This window comes from Anomaloglossus baeobatrachus, chromosome 10 (assembly GCF_048569485.1).
Source record: "Anomaloglossus baeobatrachus isolate aAnoBae1 chromosome 10, aAnoBae1.hap1, whole genome shotgun sequence".
Lineage (NCBI taxonomy): Eukaryota > Metazoa > Chordata > Amphibia > Anura > Aromobatidae > Anomaloglossus > Anomaloglossus baeobatrachus.
The window spans coordinates 197,659,776-197,677,336 of NC_134362.1; the positions used below are offsets into that span (position 1 = coordinate 197,659,776).

Here is a 17,561-nt window from a genome sequence, read left to right on the forward strand (position 1 = left end):
TTCAGAAACACCACGCTTACCAGATAAGCGTTTTCTCCAAACGTTTTAAGGATACACGTTATCCCTTTCCCCTGACGTGGTAAAGCGCTAGACCCAGGGTCCAAAGGTGGATCCCCCAATCTCCAGGCTTGCGGCTAGATCCATAGTTGCAGTGGAGATGGGACTTCACTTAAAGATGCCATTGACGGACAGATGGACCTCTGGTTGAAATCTGTCTGTGAAGCTATCAGCGTGTCGGTTGCTCCGGCATTCGCAGCCGTATGGGCACTCTATCCTATTTCAGCTGGCCTTGCGCAGCTGGTCTTGAGCACATGTACATCTGTGCCGCAGGTGGTGTCCTTAACCTCGCAATGTCTGCATTGCGACTTACCCTAGTAATGCTGTCCTGGAGGAACAGTCGAGGTTGGTCCTTCCCAGGCTCGGGCAGGTCCCAATTGTCCTCGTCCAAAAGGGCTCATAAGGCTCAGAGGGGCTCAGATTCCGGCCGGGCTCAATCACGCCCAAGGAAGGCAGCAGGAGGAACCGCTACCAAGGCGGTCTCCTCATGACTTTCAGCTCTCTCTCTCCGCATCCGCGGTTGGTGGCAGAATCTCCCGCTTGGCGACATTTAGCTGCCACAGGTCACAGACCGGTGGGTGAGAGACATTTTGTCTCACGTGTACAGGATAGAGCTCTGTTCTCGTCCTCCGACTCGATTCTTCAGAACTTCCCCCCCCTCCCCCCACCGAGCCGATGCTCTTCTGCAGGCAGAAGAAGTGGTAATCCCTGTGCCTCTTCAGGAACAAGACACAGTTTTTTCCTCCAATCTGATTGGGGTGCCAAAAAAGGGGTGGCTCTTTCCGTTCCGTTCTGGACCTAAAACTGCTCACCAAGCACGTGAACGCCAGGCGGTTCCGGATGTAACCCTCCGCTCCGTCATTGCCTCAATGTCGCAAGGAGATTTCCTAGCATCAATAGACATCAGGATGCTTATCTCCATGTGCCGATTGCTCCAGAGCACCAGCGTTTGCTACGTTTTCGTTATTGAAGACGAGCATCTTCAGTGCGTAGCCCTGCCCTTCGGTCTGGCGACAGCCCTACGGGTTTTCACCAAGTTCAGGGCAGCAGTGGGAGCAGTCCTGCACTCTCAGGGTCACTCTGTGATCCTTACTGGGACGATCCACTTGTCAAGGCACCCTCTCAAGAGGCATGCCGACACAGCCTGAACGTGGCGCTGGAGACTCTCCGGAGTTTCGGGTGGATCATCAACTTTTCAAGGTTACATCGGGCACCGACCCAATCGCTGACATATCTGGGCATGGAGTTTCACACTCCCTCAGCGATAGTGAAGCTTCCGCTGGACAAGCAGCGTTCACTACAGACGGGGGTGCAGTCTCTCCTTCAAGGCCAGTCGCACCAGTTAAGACGCCTCATGCAGAGGCAGTCACTTTCGCGCAGTTTCATCTGCGTCCACTTCAATAGGACATGCTTTGCCAATGGGTTGGGGAGTCGACGTCCCTAGACAGGAACGTTTCCCTTCTCAGACGGTCAAGGACTCTCTTCAGAGGAGTCCATCCTTCAGATCAATGTTCTGGAAATCCGGGCAGTGTATCTTGCCCTGCAAGCCTTCCAGCAGTGGCTGGAAGGAAAACAGATCCGAATTCAGTCGGACAATTCCACAGCGGTGGCATACATCACCCACCAAGGCGGAACACGCATCGCCAAGCCTACCAGGCAATCCGGCGGATTCTGATGTGGGTGGAAGACAGAGCATCCACCATATCCGCAGTTCACATCCCGGGCGTAGGAAATTGGGAAGCAGACTTCCTCAGTCGCCTGGGTATGGACGCAGGGGAATGGCCTCTGCACCCAGAATGGTGTCAGGAAATCTGTAGCCGCTGGGGGATGCCGGACGTCGACCTAATGGCGTCTCGGCACAACAACAAGGTCCCGATTTTCATGGCGTGGTCTCACGAGCAAACTGCTCTGGCGGCAGGCGCCCTAGTTCAGGATTGGTCGCAGTTCCAGCTACCCTATGTGTTCTACCTCTGGCACTGTTGCCCAGAGTGCTACGCAAGCTCAGCTCCGCTTGCCGCCGCGCCATCCTCGTCGCCCCAGACTGGCCGAGGAGGTCGTGGTTCCCGGATCTGTGGCATCTCACGGTCGGCCAACCGTGGGCACTCTCAGACCGGCCAGACTTACTGTCCCAAGGGCCGTTTTTTCCACTGAATTCTACGGCCCTAATCCTGACTGTGTGGCCATCGAGTCCGAGATCCTAGCGTCTTCAGGATTATCTCAAGACGTCATTGCCACCATGAGACGGGCTAGGAAGCCGACGTCTGCCAAGATCTACCACAAGACGTGGAAGATATTCTTATCTTAGCGCTCTGCTCAGGGAGTGTCTCCCTGGACATTTGCATTGCTTACTTTTCCTTCCTTCCTGCATTCTGGTTTGGGAAAAGGTTTGTCGCTCGGCTCCCTTAACGGGCGAGTCCCAGCGCTGTCTGTATTTTTTCAGAAGCGCACAGTACGACTTCCTCAGGTACGCACGTTCCTGCAGGGGGTTGGTCACATTGTCCCTCCGTACAAGAGGCCGTTAGACCCATGGGATCTGCACAGGGTAATACTTGCTCTCCAGGAGCCGCCCTTTGAGCCTCTGAGGGATGTTTTTTCTCACTTTCTCGACTGTCACAGAAAGTGGCCTTTTTGGTAACGGTCACGTCTCTTCAGAGAGTGTCCGAGCTAGCAGCGCGGTCATCCAAAGCTCCTTTCCTGGTGTTTCACCAAGACAAGGTAGTGCTGCGCCTGATTCCGGGGTTTCTCCCTAAGGTGGTATCCCCCTTTCATCTCAGTCAGGATATTTCCTTACCTTCCTTTTGTCCTCATCCAGTTCATCGATATGACTTGGATTTGCATTTGTTGGATCTGATGAGAGCGCTCAGAATCTACTTTTCCCGCACGGCGCCCCTGCGCCGCTCGGATGCACTCTTTATACTTGGCGCTGGTCAGCGCAAAGGGTCGCAGGCTTCCAAAGCCACCCTGGCTCGATGGATCAAGGAACCAATTCTTGAACCCTACCGTTCTGCTGGGCTTCCGGTTCCATCAGGGCTGAAGGCCCATTCTACCAGAGCCGTGGGTGCGTCCTGGGCATTACGACACCAGGCTACGACTCAACAGGTGTGCCAGGCAGCTACCTGGTCGAGTCTGCACACCTTCACCAAACAGTATCAGGTGCATACCTATGCTTCGGCGGACGCCAGCCTAGGTAGAAGAATCCTGCAGGCGGCAGTTGCCTCCCCGTAGGGGAGGGCTGTCTTTGCAGCTCTAACATGAGGTATTTCTTTACCCACCCAGGGACAGCTTTTGGACGTCCCAATCGTCTGGGTCTCCCAATGGAGCGCCGAAGAAGAAGGGAATTTTGTTACTTACCGTAAATTCCTTTTCTTCTAGCTCCTATTGGGAGACCCAGCACCCGCCCTGTTGTCCTTCGGGATTTTTGGTTGTTTTTCGGGTACACATGTTGTTCATGTTGAACGGTTTTCAGTTCTCCGATGTTACTTCGGAGTGAATTTGTTTAAACCAGTTATTGGCTTTCCTCCTTCTTGCTTTTGCACTAAAACTGGTGAGCCAGTGATCCCACTGGGGGTGTATAGCCAGAAGGGGAGGGGCCTTACACTTTTTAGTGTAATGCTTTGTGTGGCCTCCGGAGGCAGTAGCTATACACCCAATCGTCTGGGTCTCCCAATAGGAGCTAGAAGAAAAGGAATTTACGGTAAGTAACAAAATTCCCTTCTTTCAACTCCCCTTTCCAGCGATGCTCTGTGCAGCCCCCGCTCTCTGCAGCTTCCTGGCCGGCTCATGCATATTCATGAATGCAGCCAGAGCTGACCCGGAAGTAGCTGCAGAGCCGAGGAGTTCAGCACCATGGACAGTAGGAGCGTGACAGGTGAGTAATGTCCATGTACAATCACGGTGTACAGATCACGGATTGCACATGAACAACTACCGTGTGCCGTGAATCATATGCGTTTTTTAGACGTCAGTAAAGAACGTCTGCGTTTTTTACTGACATGTGAAACGGGCCTTGCAAAATGTAACGACAGGCCGAATGCCCGACCGCTGCTTCGGCCATTCCCTATGAGGACGTCCAAAAAAGCCAACCTGAGTGAATGAATGGACGGCCGGTCGAGCATCCGACCTTCCACCCCATTCTACTAAGTGGAATAAAAGTAGTTCCTAATTTCTTTGTCGCTCCTAATTGGGAGACCCAGACAATTGGGTGTATAGCTACTGCCTCCGGAGGCCACACAAAGTATTACACTTAAAAGTGTAAGGCCCCTCCCCTTCTGGCTATACACCCCCAGTGGGATCACGGGCTCCTCAGTTTTATGCTTTGTGCGAAGGAGGTCAGACATGCACGCATAGCTCCACTGTTTAGTCAGCAGCAGCTGCTGACTATGTCGGATGGAAGAAAAGAGGGCCCATACGGGGGCCCCCAGCATGCTCCCTTCTCACCCCACTTGCGGTCGGCGGTGTTTGTTAAGGTTGAGGTACCCATTGCGGGTACGGAGGCTGGAGCCCACATGCTGATTCCTTCCCCATCCCCATTAGGGCTCTGGGTGAAGTGGGACTTGACCGGTCTCCGGGCACTGAGACCGTGCTCCATCCACAGCCCCTGGAGGATCTGCTGGATACGGAGCGGAGTTTCCTCAGGGACAGGACCCTGCTTCATTAAGGTACTCCGTGTCCCCGTGCTTACCGCACGCACACTGCAGCATTGCTGGGTGTGTTAGTGCGCCGGGGTAAACAGCGCTGCTGCGCTTGTGCCGTTACTCACTACAGCTCTGCTGAGTGAGGAGACTTAGTACGATCGGCCGATCCGGCCGCTGGGGTCAGTGTTTACTGCGTCGCGGCTGGGATTTGTGGTGCGCCGGGGACTTCCGCGCTGGCCGTGCATATATGACGGCCGCGCTAGATTACTACAGTCCCCGGCTTTTGCGGCCTAGTTCGTATCGTTCCCGCCCCCAGACCTGCCAGTCAGTAGGAGGGCGGGACGCTGTACAGACCAGCAGCGCTAAGAGCTGGAGTCTGTTTTACATACTCCAGCCCTCACACTAGGCACAGTGGGACGCAGTTTCCCGCACTTTTGTTTGTGGCACGCCCACGGTCCGCCCCTCTTCACAGGACGCCGGCAGCCATTCCTGCCTGCACGCTGAGCTGCAGAGGGGAGGCTGGGAGACCCAGACAAGGGATTCTACGATCTCACACCCGCTTTTCAGCGGGCGGTAAGCAGCCCTCAAGGGCTCTCCCCCACTTGTGCCATAGTGTACTTTGTATTTTGTGCTGGCAATACTTTACACTGTACGGTCGCTGGTGATTTTCTGCTATATACCCTCCTTAGATTTCTCAAGGAGACAACAGCATGTCGTCCGCAAAAAGCAAAAGTGCCAAGGCACGGACTTTATATGCTGCCTGTACCGCATGTGGGGCTGCTCTACCGGCAGGTTCCACTGACCCCCATTGTATGCAGTGCTCGGCCCCTGTGGCAATTGCTCAGCCGGGGCCTCTGCTAGAGGTGACCCAGGGAGAACCACCTGTGAATGCTGTCCAGGTGACAGGGACGGAGTTTGCAGCTTTTGCTGACAGATTGTCTATGACTATGTCTAAAATTCTTGAAACATTGCAGTCTAGACCAGTAACTCAGACCATGGGCACTGTTGGTTCATTGCCCCCTGGTCCCCCTCAGCTGGAACACTTCCTAGCTCCGGGGGTGTCACATGCACCCCAGGGTGACGGCTCTGACTCGGACGACAGTCCCAGACAACCTAAGCGGGCTCGCTATGAGCGACCCTCAACTTCATCACACTGGTCAGGGTCCCAGCGGGACGACTCTCTGTGTGATGAGGCGGATGTAACTGATCAGGAGTCTGATACTGGGGCCGCTCTCAATCTAGATACCCCGGATGGTGACGCCATAGTGAATGATCTTATAGCGTCCATCAATAAGATGTTAGATATTTCTCCACAAGCTCCTCCTGCGGAGGAGGCAGCTTCACAGCAGGAGAAATTCCATTTCAGGTATCCCAAGCGTAAATTAAGCACTTTTCTGGACCACTCTGACTTTAGAGACGCAATCCAGAAACACCACGCTTATCCAGATAAGCGTTTCTCCAAACGGCTTAAAGATACGCGCTATCCTTTTCCCCCTGACGTGGTCAAGGGCTGGACACAGTGTCCCAAGGTGGACCCTCCAATCTCCAGGCTTGCAGCCAGATCTCTAGTTGCAGTGGAAGATGGGGCGGCACTTAAAGATGCCACAGACAGACAGATGGAGCTCTGGTTAAAATCCATCTATGAAGCTATTGGAGCGTCGTTGGCGCCAGCATTCGCAGCCGTATGGGCACTCCAAGCTATTTCAGCTGGCCTTACACAGGTCGACACGGTCACACGTACATCTGCTCCGCAGGTGGCACCATTGACCTCTCAAATGTCTGCATTCGCGTCTTACGCGATTAATGCTGTCCTAGACTCTACGAGCCGTACGGCGGTGGCGTCAGCCAACTCCGTGGTTTTACGCAGAGCCCTGTGGTTGAGAGAATGGAAGGCAGATTCTTCTTCCAAGAAGTGCTTAACCAGTTTGCCTTTTTCTCGTGACCGATTGTTTGGTGAGCGTTTGGATGAAATCATTAAACACTCCAAGGGTAAGGATTCAGCCTTACCGCAACCCAGACAAAACAAACCCCAACAGAGGAGGGGACAGTCTGGTTTTCGGTCCTTTCGAGGCTCAGGCAGGTCCCAATTCTACTCGTCCAAAAGGACTCAAAAGGATCAGAGGAGCTCAGATTCTTGGCGGACTCAATCACGCCCAAAAAAGCCAGCCGGAAGAACCGTTACCAAGACGGCTTCCTCATGACTTTCAGTCTCCTCTCTCCGCATCCTCGGTCGGTGGCAGGCTCTCCCGCTTTGGCGACATTTGGCTGTCACAGGTCAAAGACCGTTGGGTGAGAGACATTCTGTCTCACGGGTACAGGATAGAGTTCAGCTCTCGTCCTCCAACTCGTTTCTTCAGAACTTCTCCACCGCCCGACCGAGCTGATGCTCTGCTGCAAGCGGTGTCCGCTCTAAAGGCGGAAGGAGTGGTGACTTCCGTTCCTCTTCAGGAACAAGGCCACGGTTTTTACTCCAATTTGTTTGTGGTGCCAAAGAAAGACGGGTCGTTCCGTCCCGTCCTGGATCTAAAGCTGCTCAACAAACACGTAAAAACCAGGAGGTTCCGGATGGAATCTCTCCGCTCCGTTATCGCCTCAATGTCTCAAGGAGATTTCCTAGCATCAATAGACATCAAGGATGCTTATCTCCACGTGCCGATTGCACCAGAGCATCAGCGTTTTCTACGCTTCGTTATAGGAAGCGAACACCTGCAGTTCGTAGCTCTACCTTTCGGGCTGGCGACAGCCCCTCGGGTCTTCACCAAGGTCATGGCAGCAGTAGTAGCAGTCCTGCACTCGCAAGGTCACTCTGTGATCCCGTATTTAGACGATCTACTTATCAAGGCACCCTCTCAAGAGGCATGCCAACACAGCCTGAACGTGGCACTGAAGACTCTCCAGAGTTTCGGGTGGATCATCAACTTTTCAAAGTCAAATCTAACCCCGACCCAATCACTAACATATCTTGGCATGGAGTTTCATACTCTCTCAGCGATAGTGAAACTTCCATTGGACAAACAGTGCTCGCTACAGACAGGGGTGCAATCTCTCCTGCAGGGCCAGTCGCACCCCTTGAGGCGCCTCATGCACTTCCTAGGGAAGATGGTAGCAGCAATGGAAGCAGTTCCTTTTGCGCAGTTTCATCTGCGTCCATTACAATGGGACATTCTCCGCCAATGGGACGGGAAGTCGACATCCCTCGACAGGGAGGTCTCCCTCTCTCAGGCAGCCAAGGAATCTCTCCGGTGGTGGCTTCTTCCCACCTCATTGTCAAAAGGAAAGTCGTTCCTACCCCCATCCTGGGCGGTGGTCACGACAGATGCGAGTCTATCAGGGTGGGGAGCAGTGTTTCTCCACCACAGGGCTCAAGGTACGTGGACTTGGAAAGAGTCCACCCTTCAGATCAATGTTCTGGAAATCAGAGCAGTCTATCTTGCCCTACAAGCCTTCCAACAGTGGCTGGAAGGCAAGCAGATCCGAATTCAGTCGGACAACTCCACAGCGGTGGCATACATCAACCACCAAGGGGGAACACGCAGTCGGCAAGCCTTCCAGGAAGTCCGGCGGATTCTGACGTGGGTGGAAGACACGGCATCCACCATATCCGCAGTCCACATCCCAGGCGTAGAAAACTGGGAAGCAGACTCTCAGTCGCCAGGGCATGGACGCAGGGGAATGGTCCCTTCACCCGGACGTGTTTCAGGAGATCTGTCGCCGCTGGGGGATGCCGGACGTCGACCTGATGGCGTCACGGCACAACAACAAAGTCCCGGTTTTCATGGCACGGTCTCACGATCACCGAGCTCTGGCGGCAGACGCCTTAGTTCAAGATTGGTCGCAGTTCCGGCTACCGTATGTGTTCCCACCTCTGGCATTGTTGCCCAGAGTGCTCCGCAAAATCAGGTCCGACTGCCGCCGCGCCATTCTCGTCGCTCCAGACTGGCCAAGGAGGTCGTGGTACCCGGATCTGTGGCACCTCACGGTAGGCCATCCGTGGGCACTACCAGACCGTCCAGACTTGCTGTCTCAAGGGCCGTTTTTCCATCTGAATTCTGCGGCCCTGAACCTGACTGTGTGGCCATTGAGTCCTGGATCCTAGCGGCCTCAGGTTTATCTCATGAAGTGGTTGCCACCATGAGACAGGCTAGGAAGCCATCCTCCGCCAAGATCTACCACAGGACGTGGAGGATATTCCTATCTTGGTGCTCTGCTCAGGGAGTTTCTCCCTGGCCTTTTGCATTGCCTACTTTTCTTTCCTTCCTGCAGTCTGGGTTGGAAAAAGGTTTGTCGCTTGGCTCCCTTAAAGGTCAAGTCTCCGCGCTATCCGTATTTTTTCAGAAACGCCTGGCGCGACTTCCTCAGGTACGCACGTTCCTGCAAGGGGTTTGTCATATCGTCCCCCCTTACAAGCGGCCGTTGGAGCCCTGGGACCTGAACAAGGTTCTAATTGCTCTCCAGAAGCCGCCTTTCGAGCCTATGAAGGAGATTTCTTTTTCTCGTCTTTCACAGAAAGTGGCCTTTCTAGTGGCGGTCACGTCTCTTCGGAGAGTGTCCGAGCTGGCGGCGTTATCATGCAGATCTCCATTCCTGGTGTTTCACCAGGACAAGGTAGTTCTGCGTCCAATTCCAGAATTTCTTCCCAAGGTGGTATCTTCCTTTCATCTCAATCAAGATATCACTTTACCGTCTTTGTGTCCGCATCCAGTTCACCAATTTGAAAAGGGTTTGCATTTATTGGATCTGGTGAGTGCACTCAGGATCTACATTTCCCGCACGGCGTCTCTGCGCCGCTCGGATGCACTCTTTGTCCTTGTCGCTGGTCAGCGTAAAGGGTCGCAAGCTTCCAAATCCACCCTTGCGCGGTGGATCAAGGAACCAATTCTTCACACCTACCGTTCGGCTGGGCTTCCGATTCCATCAGGGCTGAAGGCCCATTCTACCAGAGCCGTGGGTGCGTCCTGGGCATTACGGCACCAGGCTACGGCTCAGCAGGTGTGCCAGGCGGCTACCTGGTCGAGTCTGCACACTTTTACCAAGCATTATCAGGTGCATACCTACGCTTCGGCGGATGCCGGCCTAGGTAGACAAGTCCTTCAGGCGGCGGTGGCTCACCTGTAGGAAAGGGCTGTTTGACGGCCCTATCACGAGGTATTCTTTTACCCACCCAGGGACTGCTTTTGGACGTCCCAATTGTCTGGGTCTCCCAATTAGGAGCGACAAAGAAGAAGGGAATTTTGTTTACTTACCGTAAATTCCTTTTCTTCTAGCTCCAATTGGGAGACCCAGCACCCGCCCTGTTTTCTTAGGAAGTTTGTTTTTTTCGGGTGCACATGTTGTTCATGTTGAACAGTTCAGTTCTCCGAGGTTGTTTCTCGGGTTGAATTTGTATTTAAAACAGTTATTGGCTTTCCTCCTTCTTGCTTTTGCACTAAAACTGAGGAGCCCGTGATCCCACGGGGGGGTGTATAGCCAGAAGGGGAGGGGCCTTACACTTTTAAGTGTAATACTTTGTGTGGCCTCCGGAGGCAGTAGCTATACACCCAATTGTCTGGGTCTCCCAATTGGAGCTAGAAGAAAAGGAATTTACGGTAAGTAAACAAAATTCCCTTCTTTGCCGATAGATCCCAGTAATAGGTAACTTGCGGTCACCGAGCCAAACCAGTGACATCGGTCTGGACAGCGCTGTGTTTAGTCGTACAGGTGCAGTCCTGGTTTGCCTGTTTTTGTGCTCTCGTGCTGATACTACCGGACGTACATTTTTGTGCGTTGGCGTCTTTGCACTTTTTTTTCGATATTTGCAAACACACAAGGCAGAAGTCTACACCTTCACGGCTTTTCCCCGCACTCGCTCTAATAGAGTAATTTGCATTCACACAAACCTGTTTGTCAGAATCATTAATAAACAGTGATAATTCAATCACATCCCAAATATACACATATATCTTTTTTCTTTTTTTTTTTCAGAGTGCTGCCAGATGGTGGCGCTCTGCTGCTGAATGTAAAAGTGTACAGGCTGAACAAGTGAAAAAGAAGAAGAGGCAATATTAGCCAAACTAGAGGTTTTCTTTTAATTTTATTAATGCATTTTCCAAAATTAACTTAAAAAACACCTCCAGATCCAACCAAAACCTAAAAAGTGGGGTGTGCCTGTAGTAAAGCGCAAAATAACCAAAACTGGAGACGACCTAGCTTAGATCTGGCAGATGTACAGTATTTTCGGTTGTTTCACACTTTGAGAATTTCAGTCCACATGTGGTAATTCATACTTTTGATGCCTTCAATGTGAATCTACAATTTTCAGAGTCATGAAAATAAAGAAAACTCTTTTCTTTGTCGCTCCATTGGGAGACCCAGACACTTGGGTGTATAGCTTCTGCCTCCGGAGGCCACACAAAGTATTACACTTAAAAGTGTAAAGCCCCTCCCCTTCTGCCTATACACCCCCCGTGCATCACGGGCTCCTCAGTTTTTATGCTTTGTGCGAAGGAGGCTGACATCCACGCATAGCTCCACATCTTAGTCAGCAGCAGCTGCTGACTAGGTCGGTTGGAAGAAAAGAGGGCCCATAACAGGGCCCCCAGCATGCTCCCTTCTCACCCCACTCTGGTCGGCGGTGCTGTTAAGGTTGAGGTACCCATTGCGGGTACATAGGCAGGAGCCACATGCTGTTTTCCTTCCCCATCCCTCTCAGGGCTCTGGGTGAAGTGGGATCCTAATCGGTCTCCAGGCACTGGGACCGTGCTCCCTCCGCAGCCCCTGGGGATTCTGCTGGACTGGAGCTGAGTATCGTCAGGGACAAGGCCCTGCAACTGTGAGGTACTCTGTGTCCCCGTGGGGACCGCGTATGGATCGCTTGTGCCACACACACTGCAGCACTGCTGGGTGTGTTAGTGCGCCGGGGACTACCGCGCCGGCCGTGCTTATTTGCCAGCCGCGCTTATAACTTTAGTCCCCGGCTTTTGCGGCCTAGTTTCGCTTATTCCCGCCCACAGGCCTGCCAGTCAGGGGAAGGGCGGGACGCTGCACAGGACGGCAGTGCTGAGGGCTGGAGCATACCTAGTATCCTCCTCCCCCCTCATTCAGCACAGTGGGGCATCAGATTCCCGCACTTTCTAGGGCACGCCCACGGCCCCCTCCTCTCCACAGAACGCCGGTAGCCATTCCTGTCAGCACTTCAGACCGGAGAGGACAACAGGGAGGCTCAGGCAGGGAATCTGATGATCACACAACCGCTTTGAGCGGTCGGTAAGCAGCACCTGTGGTGCTGGCCCCACTGAGTACCGAAGTGTGTATATATATATATATATATATATGCTTATATGCTATACATTACACTGTATGGTCGCACTGTTGATTTTTGGCTATATACCCTCCTGGATTGTATCAGAGGAGACAACAGCATGTCGTCCGCAAAAAGCAAGGGTGCCAAAGCACAGGCTTACTTTGCAACCTGTACCTCATGTGCGGCTATCCTACCGGCAGGTTCCACTGACCCGCATTGTGTGCAATGCTCGGCCCCTGTGGCTCTTACTCAGCCGGAGCCCCTGCCACTGGTGGCCCAGGTAGAACCACCTGCTACCACTGTCCAGGTGACAGGGACGGAGTTTGCAGTATTTGCTGACAAACTGTCTGAGAGTATGGATAATGGTCTGCTAAGATACTAGAAGGCCACTGACAGACCTTACAGTCCTGACTGGTGATTCAGGCCCCGGGCACTGTTCAATCATTGGCCCAAGGCACCCCTCAATTGGAGCAGCAAAGTGCTCCTGGGGTGACCCACAGGTCCCAGGGTGAGGTCCCTGACACGGACCGCAGTCCCAGGCCGCCTAAGCGGGCTCGCTGGGAGCTTCCCTCGACTTCATCACACTGCTCAGGGTCTCAGCAGGAGGACTCTCTGGAGGATGAAGCGGAGGTAGCAGATCAGGATTCTGATCCTGAGATCGCTCTCAACCTAGATACACCTGAAGGTGACGCCATAGTGAATGATCTTATAGCGTCCATCAATCAGGTATTGGATATTTCTCCCCCAGCTCCTACAATGGAGGAGTCAGCTTCTCAGGAGAAATTCCGTTTCAGGTTTCCCAAGCGTTCTTTGAGTACGTTTCTGGATCACTCTGACTTCAGAGACGCAGTCCAGAAACACCGGGCTTGTCCAGATAAGCGTTTCTCCAAGCGCCTTAAGGATACACGTTATCCCTTCCCCCCTGACGTTGTCAAGGGCTGGGCTCAGTGTCCTAAGGTGGATCCTCCAATCTCCAGACTGGCGGCTAGATCCATACTTGCAGTGGAAGATGAGGCTTCACTCAAAGATGCCACTGACAGACAGATGGAGCTATGGTTGAAATCCATCTATGAAGCTATCGGCGCGTCTTTTGCTCCGGCATTCGCAGCCGTATGGGCACTCCAAGCTATCTCAGCTTGTCATGCGCAGATTAATACGGTCACACGTTCATCTGCTCCGCAAGTGATGCCCTTAACCACTCAGGCGTCGGCGTTTGCGTCCTACGCCATTAATGCTGTCCTGGACTCGGCGAGCCGTACGGCGGTGGCATCCGCCAATTCGGTGGTAGTCCGCAGGGCCATGTGGCTACGTGAATGGAAGGCAGACTCTGCTCCCAAAAAGTTCTTAACCCCATTTTCTGGGGCCGCCTGTTTGGCGAGAAATTAGATGAAATCATTAAACAATCCAAGGGAAAGGACTCATCCTTACCCCAGGCCAAACCAAACAGACCTCAACCACGAAAGGTACAATCGAGGTTTCGGTCCTTTCGGACCGCGGGCAGGTCTCAATTCTCCTCGTCCAAAGGGCCTCAGAAGGATCAGAGGAACTCCGATCATGGCGGTCTAAGGCATGCCCTAAAAAGACCGCCGGAGGAACCGCTCCCAAAGCGGCCTCCTCATGACTTTCAGTCTCCTCACACCGCATCCTCGGTCGGTGGCAGGCTCGCCCGCTTTTGCGACACCTGGCTGCCACAAGTAAAAGACCGATGCGTGAGAGACATTCTATCTCACGGTTACAGGATAGAGTTCAGCTCTCGTCCTCCGACTCGATTCTTCAGAACATCTCCGCCCCCCGAGAGAGCCGATGCTCTTCTGCAGGCGGTGTGCACGCTGAAGACAGAAGGAGTGGTGATCCCTGTTCCTCTTCAGCAGCAGGGTCACGGTTTTTACTCCAACTTGTTCGTGGTGCCGAAAAAGGACAGATCCTTCCGTCCTGTTCTGGACCTCAAACTGCTCAACAAACATGTAAAAACCAGGCGGTTCCGGATGGAATCGCTCCGCTCCGTCATCGCCTCAATGTCCCAAGGAGATTTCCTAGCATCAATCGACATCAAACATGCTTATCTCCACGTACCGATTGCACCAGAGCATCAGCGCTTCCTGCGTTTCGCCATAGGGGACGAACACCTTCAGTTCGTGGCACTGCCTTTCGGCCTGGCGACAGCCCCACGGGTCTTCACCAAGGTCATGGCAACAGTGGTGGCAATCCTACACTCTCAGGGACACTCGGTGATCCCTTACTTAGACGATCTGCTTGTGAAGGCACCCTCTCAAGTGGCATGCCAACACAGCCTGAACATTGCTCTGGAGACTCTCCAGAGCTTCGGGTGGATCATCAATTTTCCAAAGTCAAATCTGACACCGGCCCAATCACTGACATATCTTGGCATGGAGTTTCATACCCTCTCAGCGATAGTGAAACTTCCGCTGGACAAACAGCGTTCACTACAGACAGGGGTGCACTCTCTCCTTCAAGGCCAGTCACACCCCCTGAGGCGCCTCATGCACTTCCTAGGGATGGTAGCAGCAATGGAGGCAGTCCCTTTTGCGCAGTTTCATCTGCGTCCTCTTCAATGGGACATTCTCCGCAAATGGGACAGGAAGTCGACGTCCCTCGACAGGAACGTCTCCCTTTCGCGGGCAGCCAAGTCTTCCCTTCAGTGGTGGCTTCTCCCCACTTCTCTGTCGAAGGGGAAATCCTTCCTACCCCCATCCTGGGCGGTGGTCACGACGGACGCGAGCCTGTCAGGGTGGGGAGCGGTTTTTCTCCACCACAGGGCTCAGGGTACTTGGACTCAGACAGTCCCTTCACCCGGACGTGTTTCAGGAGATCTGTTGCCGCTCGGGGATGCCGGACGTCGACCTAATGGCGTCCCGGCACAACAACAAGGTCCCGACATTTATGGCGCGGTCTCAAGATCACAGAGCTCTGGCGGCAGACGCCTTAGTTCAGGATTGGTCGCAGTTTCAACTCCCTTATGTGTTTCCTCCTCTGGCACTGTTGCCCAGAGTGTTACGCAAGATCAGGTCCGATTGCCGCCGCGCCATCCTCGTCGCTCCAGACTGGCCGAGGAGGTCGTGGTACCCGGATCTGTGGCATCTCACGGTGGGCCAACCGTGGGCACTGCCAGACCGACCAGACTTGCTGTCTCAAGGGCCGTTTTTCCATCTGAATTCTGCGGCCCTCAACCTGACTGTGTGGCCATTGAGTCCTGGATCCTAGCGTCATCAGGGTTATCTCAAGAGGTCATTGCCACTATGAGACAGGCTAGGAAACCAACGTCCGCCAAGATCTACCACAGGTCGTGGAGGATATTCCTATCTTGGTGCTCTGCTCAGGGTTTTTCTCCCTGGCCATTTGCCTTACCCACTTTTCTGTCCTTCCTTCATTCCGGACTGGAAAAGGGTTTGTCGCTCGGCTCTCTTAAGGGACAGGTTTCAGCGCTCTCTGTATTTTTTCAGAAGCGCCTAGCCAGACTTCCACAGGTACGCACGTTCCTGCAGGGGGTTTGTCACATAGTCCCTCCTTACAAGCGTCCGCTAGAACCCTGGGATCTGAACAGGGTGCTGATGGCTCTTCAGAAATCACCGTTCGAGCCAATGAAGGATATTTCTCTTTCACGCCTTTCGCAGAAAGTGGTTTTTCTAGTAGCAGTCACTTCACTTCGGAGAGTGTCCGAGCTAGCAGCGTTGTCATACAAAGCTCCTTTCCTGGTGTTTCACCAGGACAAGGTGGTTCTGCGTCCGGTTCCGGAATTTCTCCCTAAGGTGGTATCCCCCTTTCATCTCAATCAGGATATCTCCTTACCCTCTTTTTGTCCTCATCCAGTTCACCAATGTGAAAAGGATTTGCACTTGTTAGATCTGGTGAGAGCACTCAGACTCTACATTTCCCGTACGGCGCCCCTGCGCCGCTCGGATGCACTCTTTGTCCTTGTCGCTGGACAGCGTAAACGGACACAGGCTTCCAAATCAACCCTGGCTCGGTGGATCAAGGAACCAATTATCGAAACTTACCGATCGTCGGGGCTTCCGGTTCCCTCAGGGCTGAAGGCCCATTCTACTAGGGCCGTGGGTGCGTCCTGGGCTTTGCGGCACCAGGCTACGGCTCAGCAGGTGTGTCAGGCGGCTACCTGGTCTAGTCTGCACACTTTCACGAAACACTATCAGGTGCATACCTATGCTTCGGCAGATGCCAGCCTAGGTAGGCGAGTCCTTCAGCCGGCGGTTGCCCACCTGTAGGTAGGGGCCGTTTTACGGCTCTATTACGAGGTATTATTTTACCCACCCAGGGACTGCTTTTGGACGTCCCAATTGTCTGGGTCTCCCAATGGAGCGACAAAGAAGAAGGGAATTTTGTTTACTTACCGTAAATTCATTTTCTTCTAGCTCCAATTGGGAGACCCAGCACCCGCCCCTGTTCCCTTCGGGCTGTTGTTCTTTGGGTACACATGTTGTTCATGTTGAATGGTTTCAGTTCTCCAAAATTCCTTCGGATTGAAGTTACTTTAAACCAATTTATAATTTTTCCTCCTTCCTGCTTTTGCACCAAAACTGAGGAGCCCGTGATGCACGGGGGGTGTATAGGCAGAAGGGGAGGGGCTTTACACTTTTAGTGTAATACTTTGTGTGGCCTCCGGAGGCATAGCTATACACCCAATTGTCTGGGTCTCCCAATTGGAGCTAGAAGAAAAGGAATTTACAGTAAGTAAACAAAATTCCCTTCTTTAATGAGACGGTGTGTCCAAACTTTTGGTCTGTATTGTATACTTGGTCCTGGCATGGAAAGGCCAATCATTAGGACGCACACTGCACTCTGTGTATTGGGAAATAAAAGGGGGAACTTTTTTCTTTCCTTCCAGAAGACACAGCCGGTGACCAGACAAGAAGTGGAAAGTGAGCGATCGTCTCCTGAAGTCAGCAATCATCCGGTGGAGACAGAGTTTAACACCACAGAAGGTATGGCTCCGGGAGGGGGACTGATGGTGGATGCTGTGGACCCCACATAATGGGCTGTATGTTACTGCTTCCACATATGTCACTTAAAAAGTATGTCCCATCTCAGCAGCAGGTTAACACCTATCGTGAGAGTAGGTGATAACTTGCTGATTGCTCTGTGCCCCTTGTCCCGACTCCTCTTGGGATCCTGTGCACCCCGATCTCGGATACTTGTGGAGGTCTGTGCGCCCTGGCTTCTCGCGGAGGCCTGAGCTCCCTTGGTCCCAGCTCTTCGCGGAGGCTTGAGCTCTCCTGTCCCGCCTCCTTGAAGGGACTTTAGCTCCCCTTGTCCTGGATCTTTGTGGGTGTCTGGCCTCCCGATACCAGCTCCTTGAGGGGGCCTGTGCTCCCTGCTTCTGGTTTCTCATGGGGTGCTGGAGCTCCCCTTGGTCCCAACTCTTTGCGGGGGCCAGAGCTCCCCTGGTCCCGGCTCTTTGCTGGGGCCGGAGCTCCCCTGGTCCTGGCTCTTTGCTGGGGCCGGAGCTCCCCTGGTCCCGGCTTTCCAATGTGTGCCTTGTGCTCTGGCAGGATTATGTACTTGAAATCTCAGAAGCAGATCACGGGTGCGGTCAGACTTCGCTCACATGTGGTGTT

The 17,561-nt window shown here is 53.3% G+C and overlaps 1 protein-coding gene across 2 annotated transcripts in view; it reads left to right on the forward strand.

Annotated features, from left to right (window-relative positions):
• CEP89 (centrosomal protein 89) overlaps positions 1–17,561 on the forward strand; it is a 221,722-nt gene that overhangs the window by 31,546 nt on the left and 172,615 nt on the right. For both annotated transcript variants that reach the window (XM_075326112.1, XM_075326113.1), the window contains exon 5: positions 16,832–16,928. In XM_075326112.1, coding sequence (XP_075182227.1) covers positions 16,832–16,928 — 97 coding nt within the window. The remainder of the gene's footprint in view (positions 1–16,831; positions 16,929–17,561) is intronic.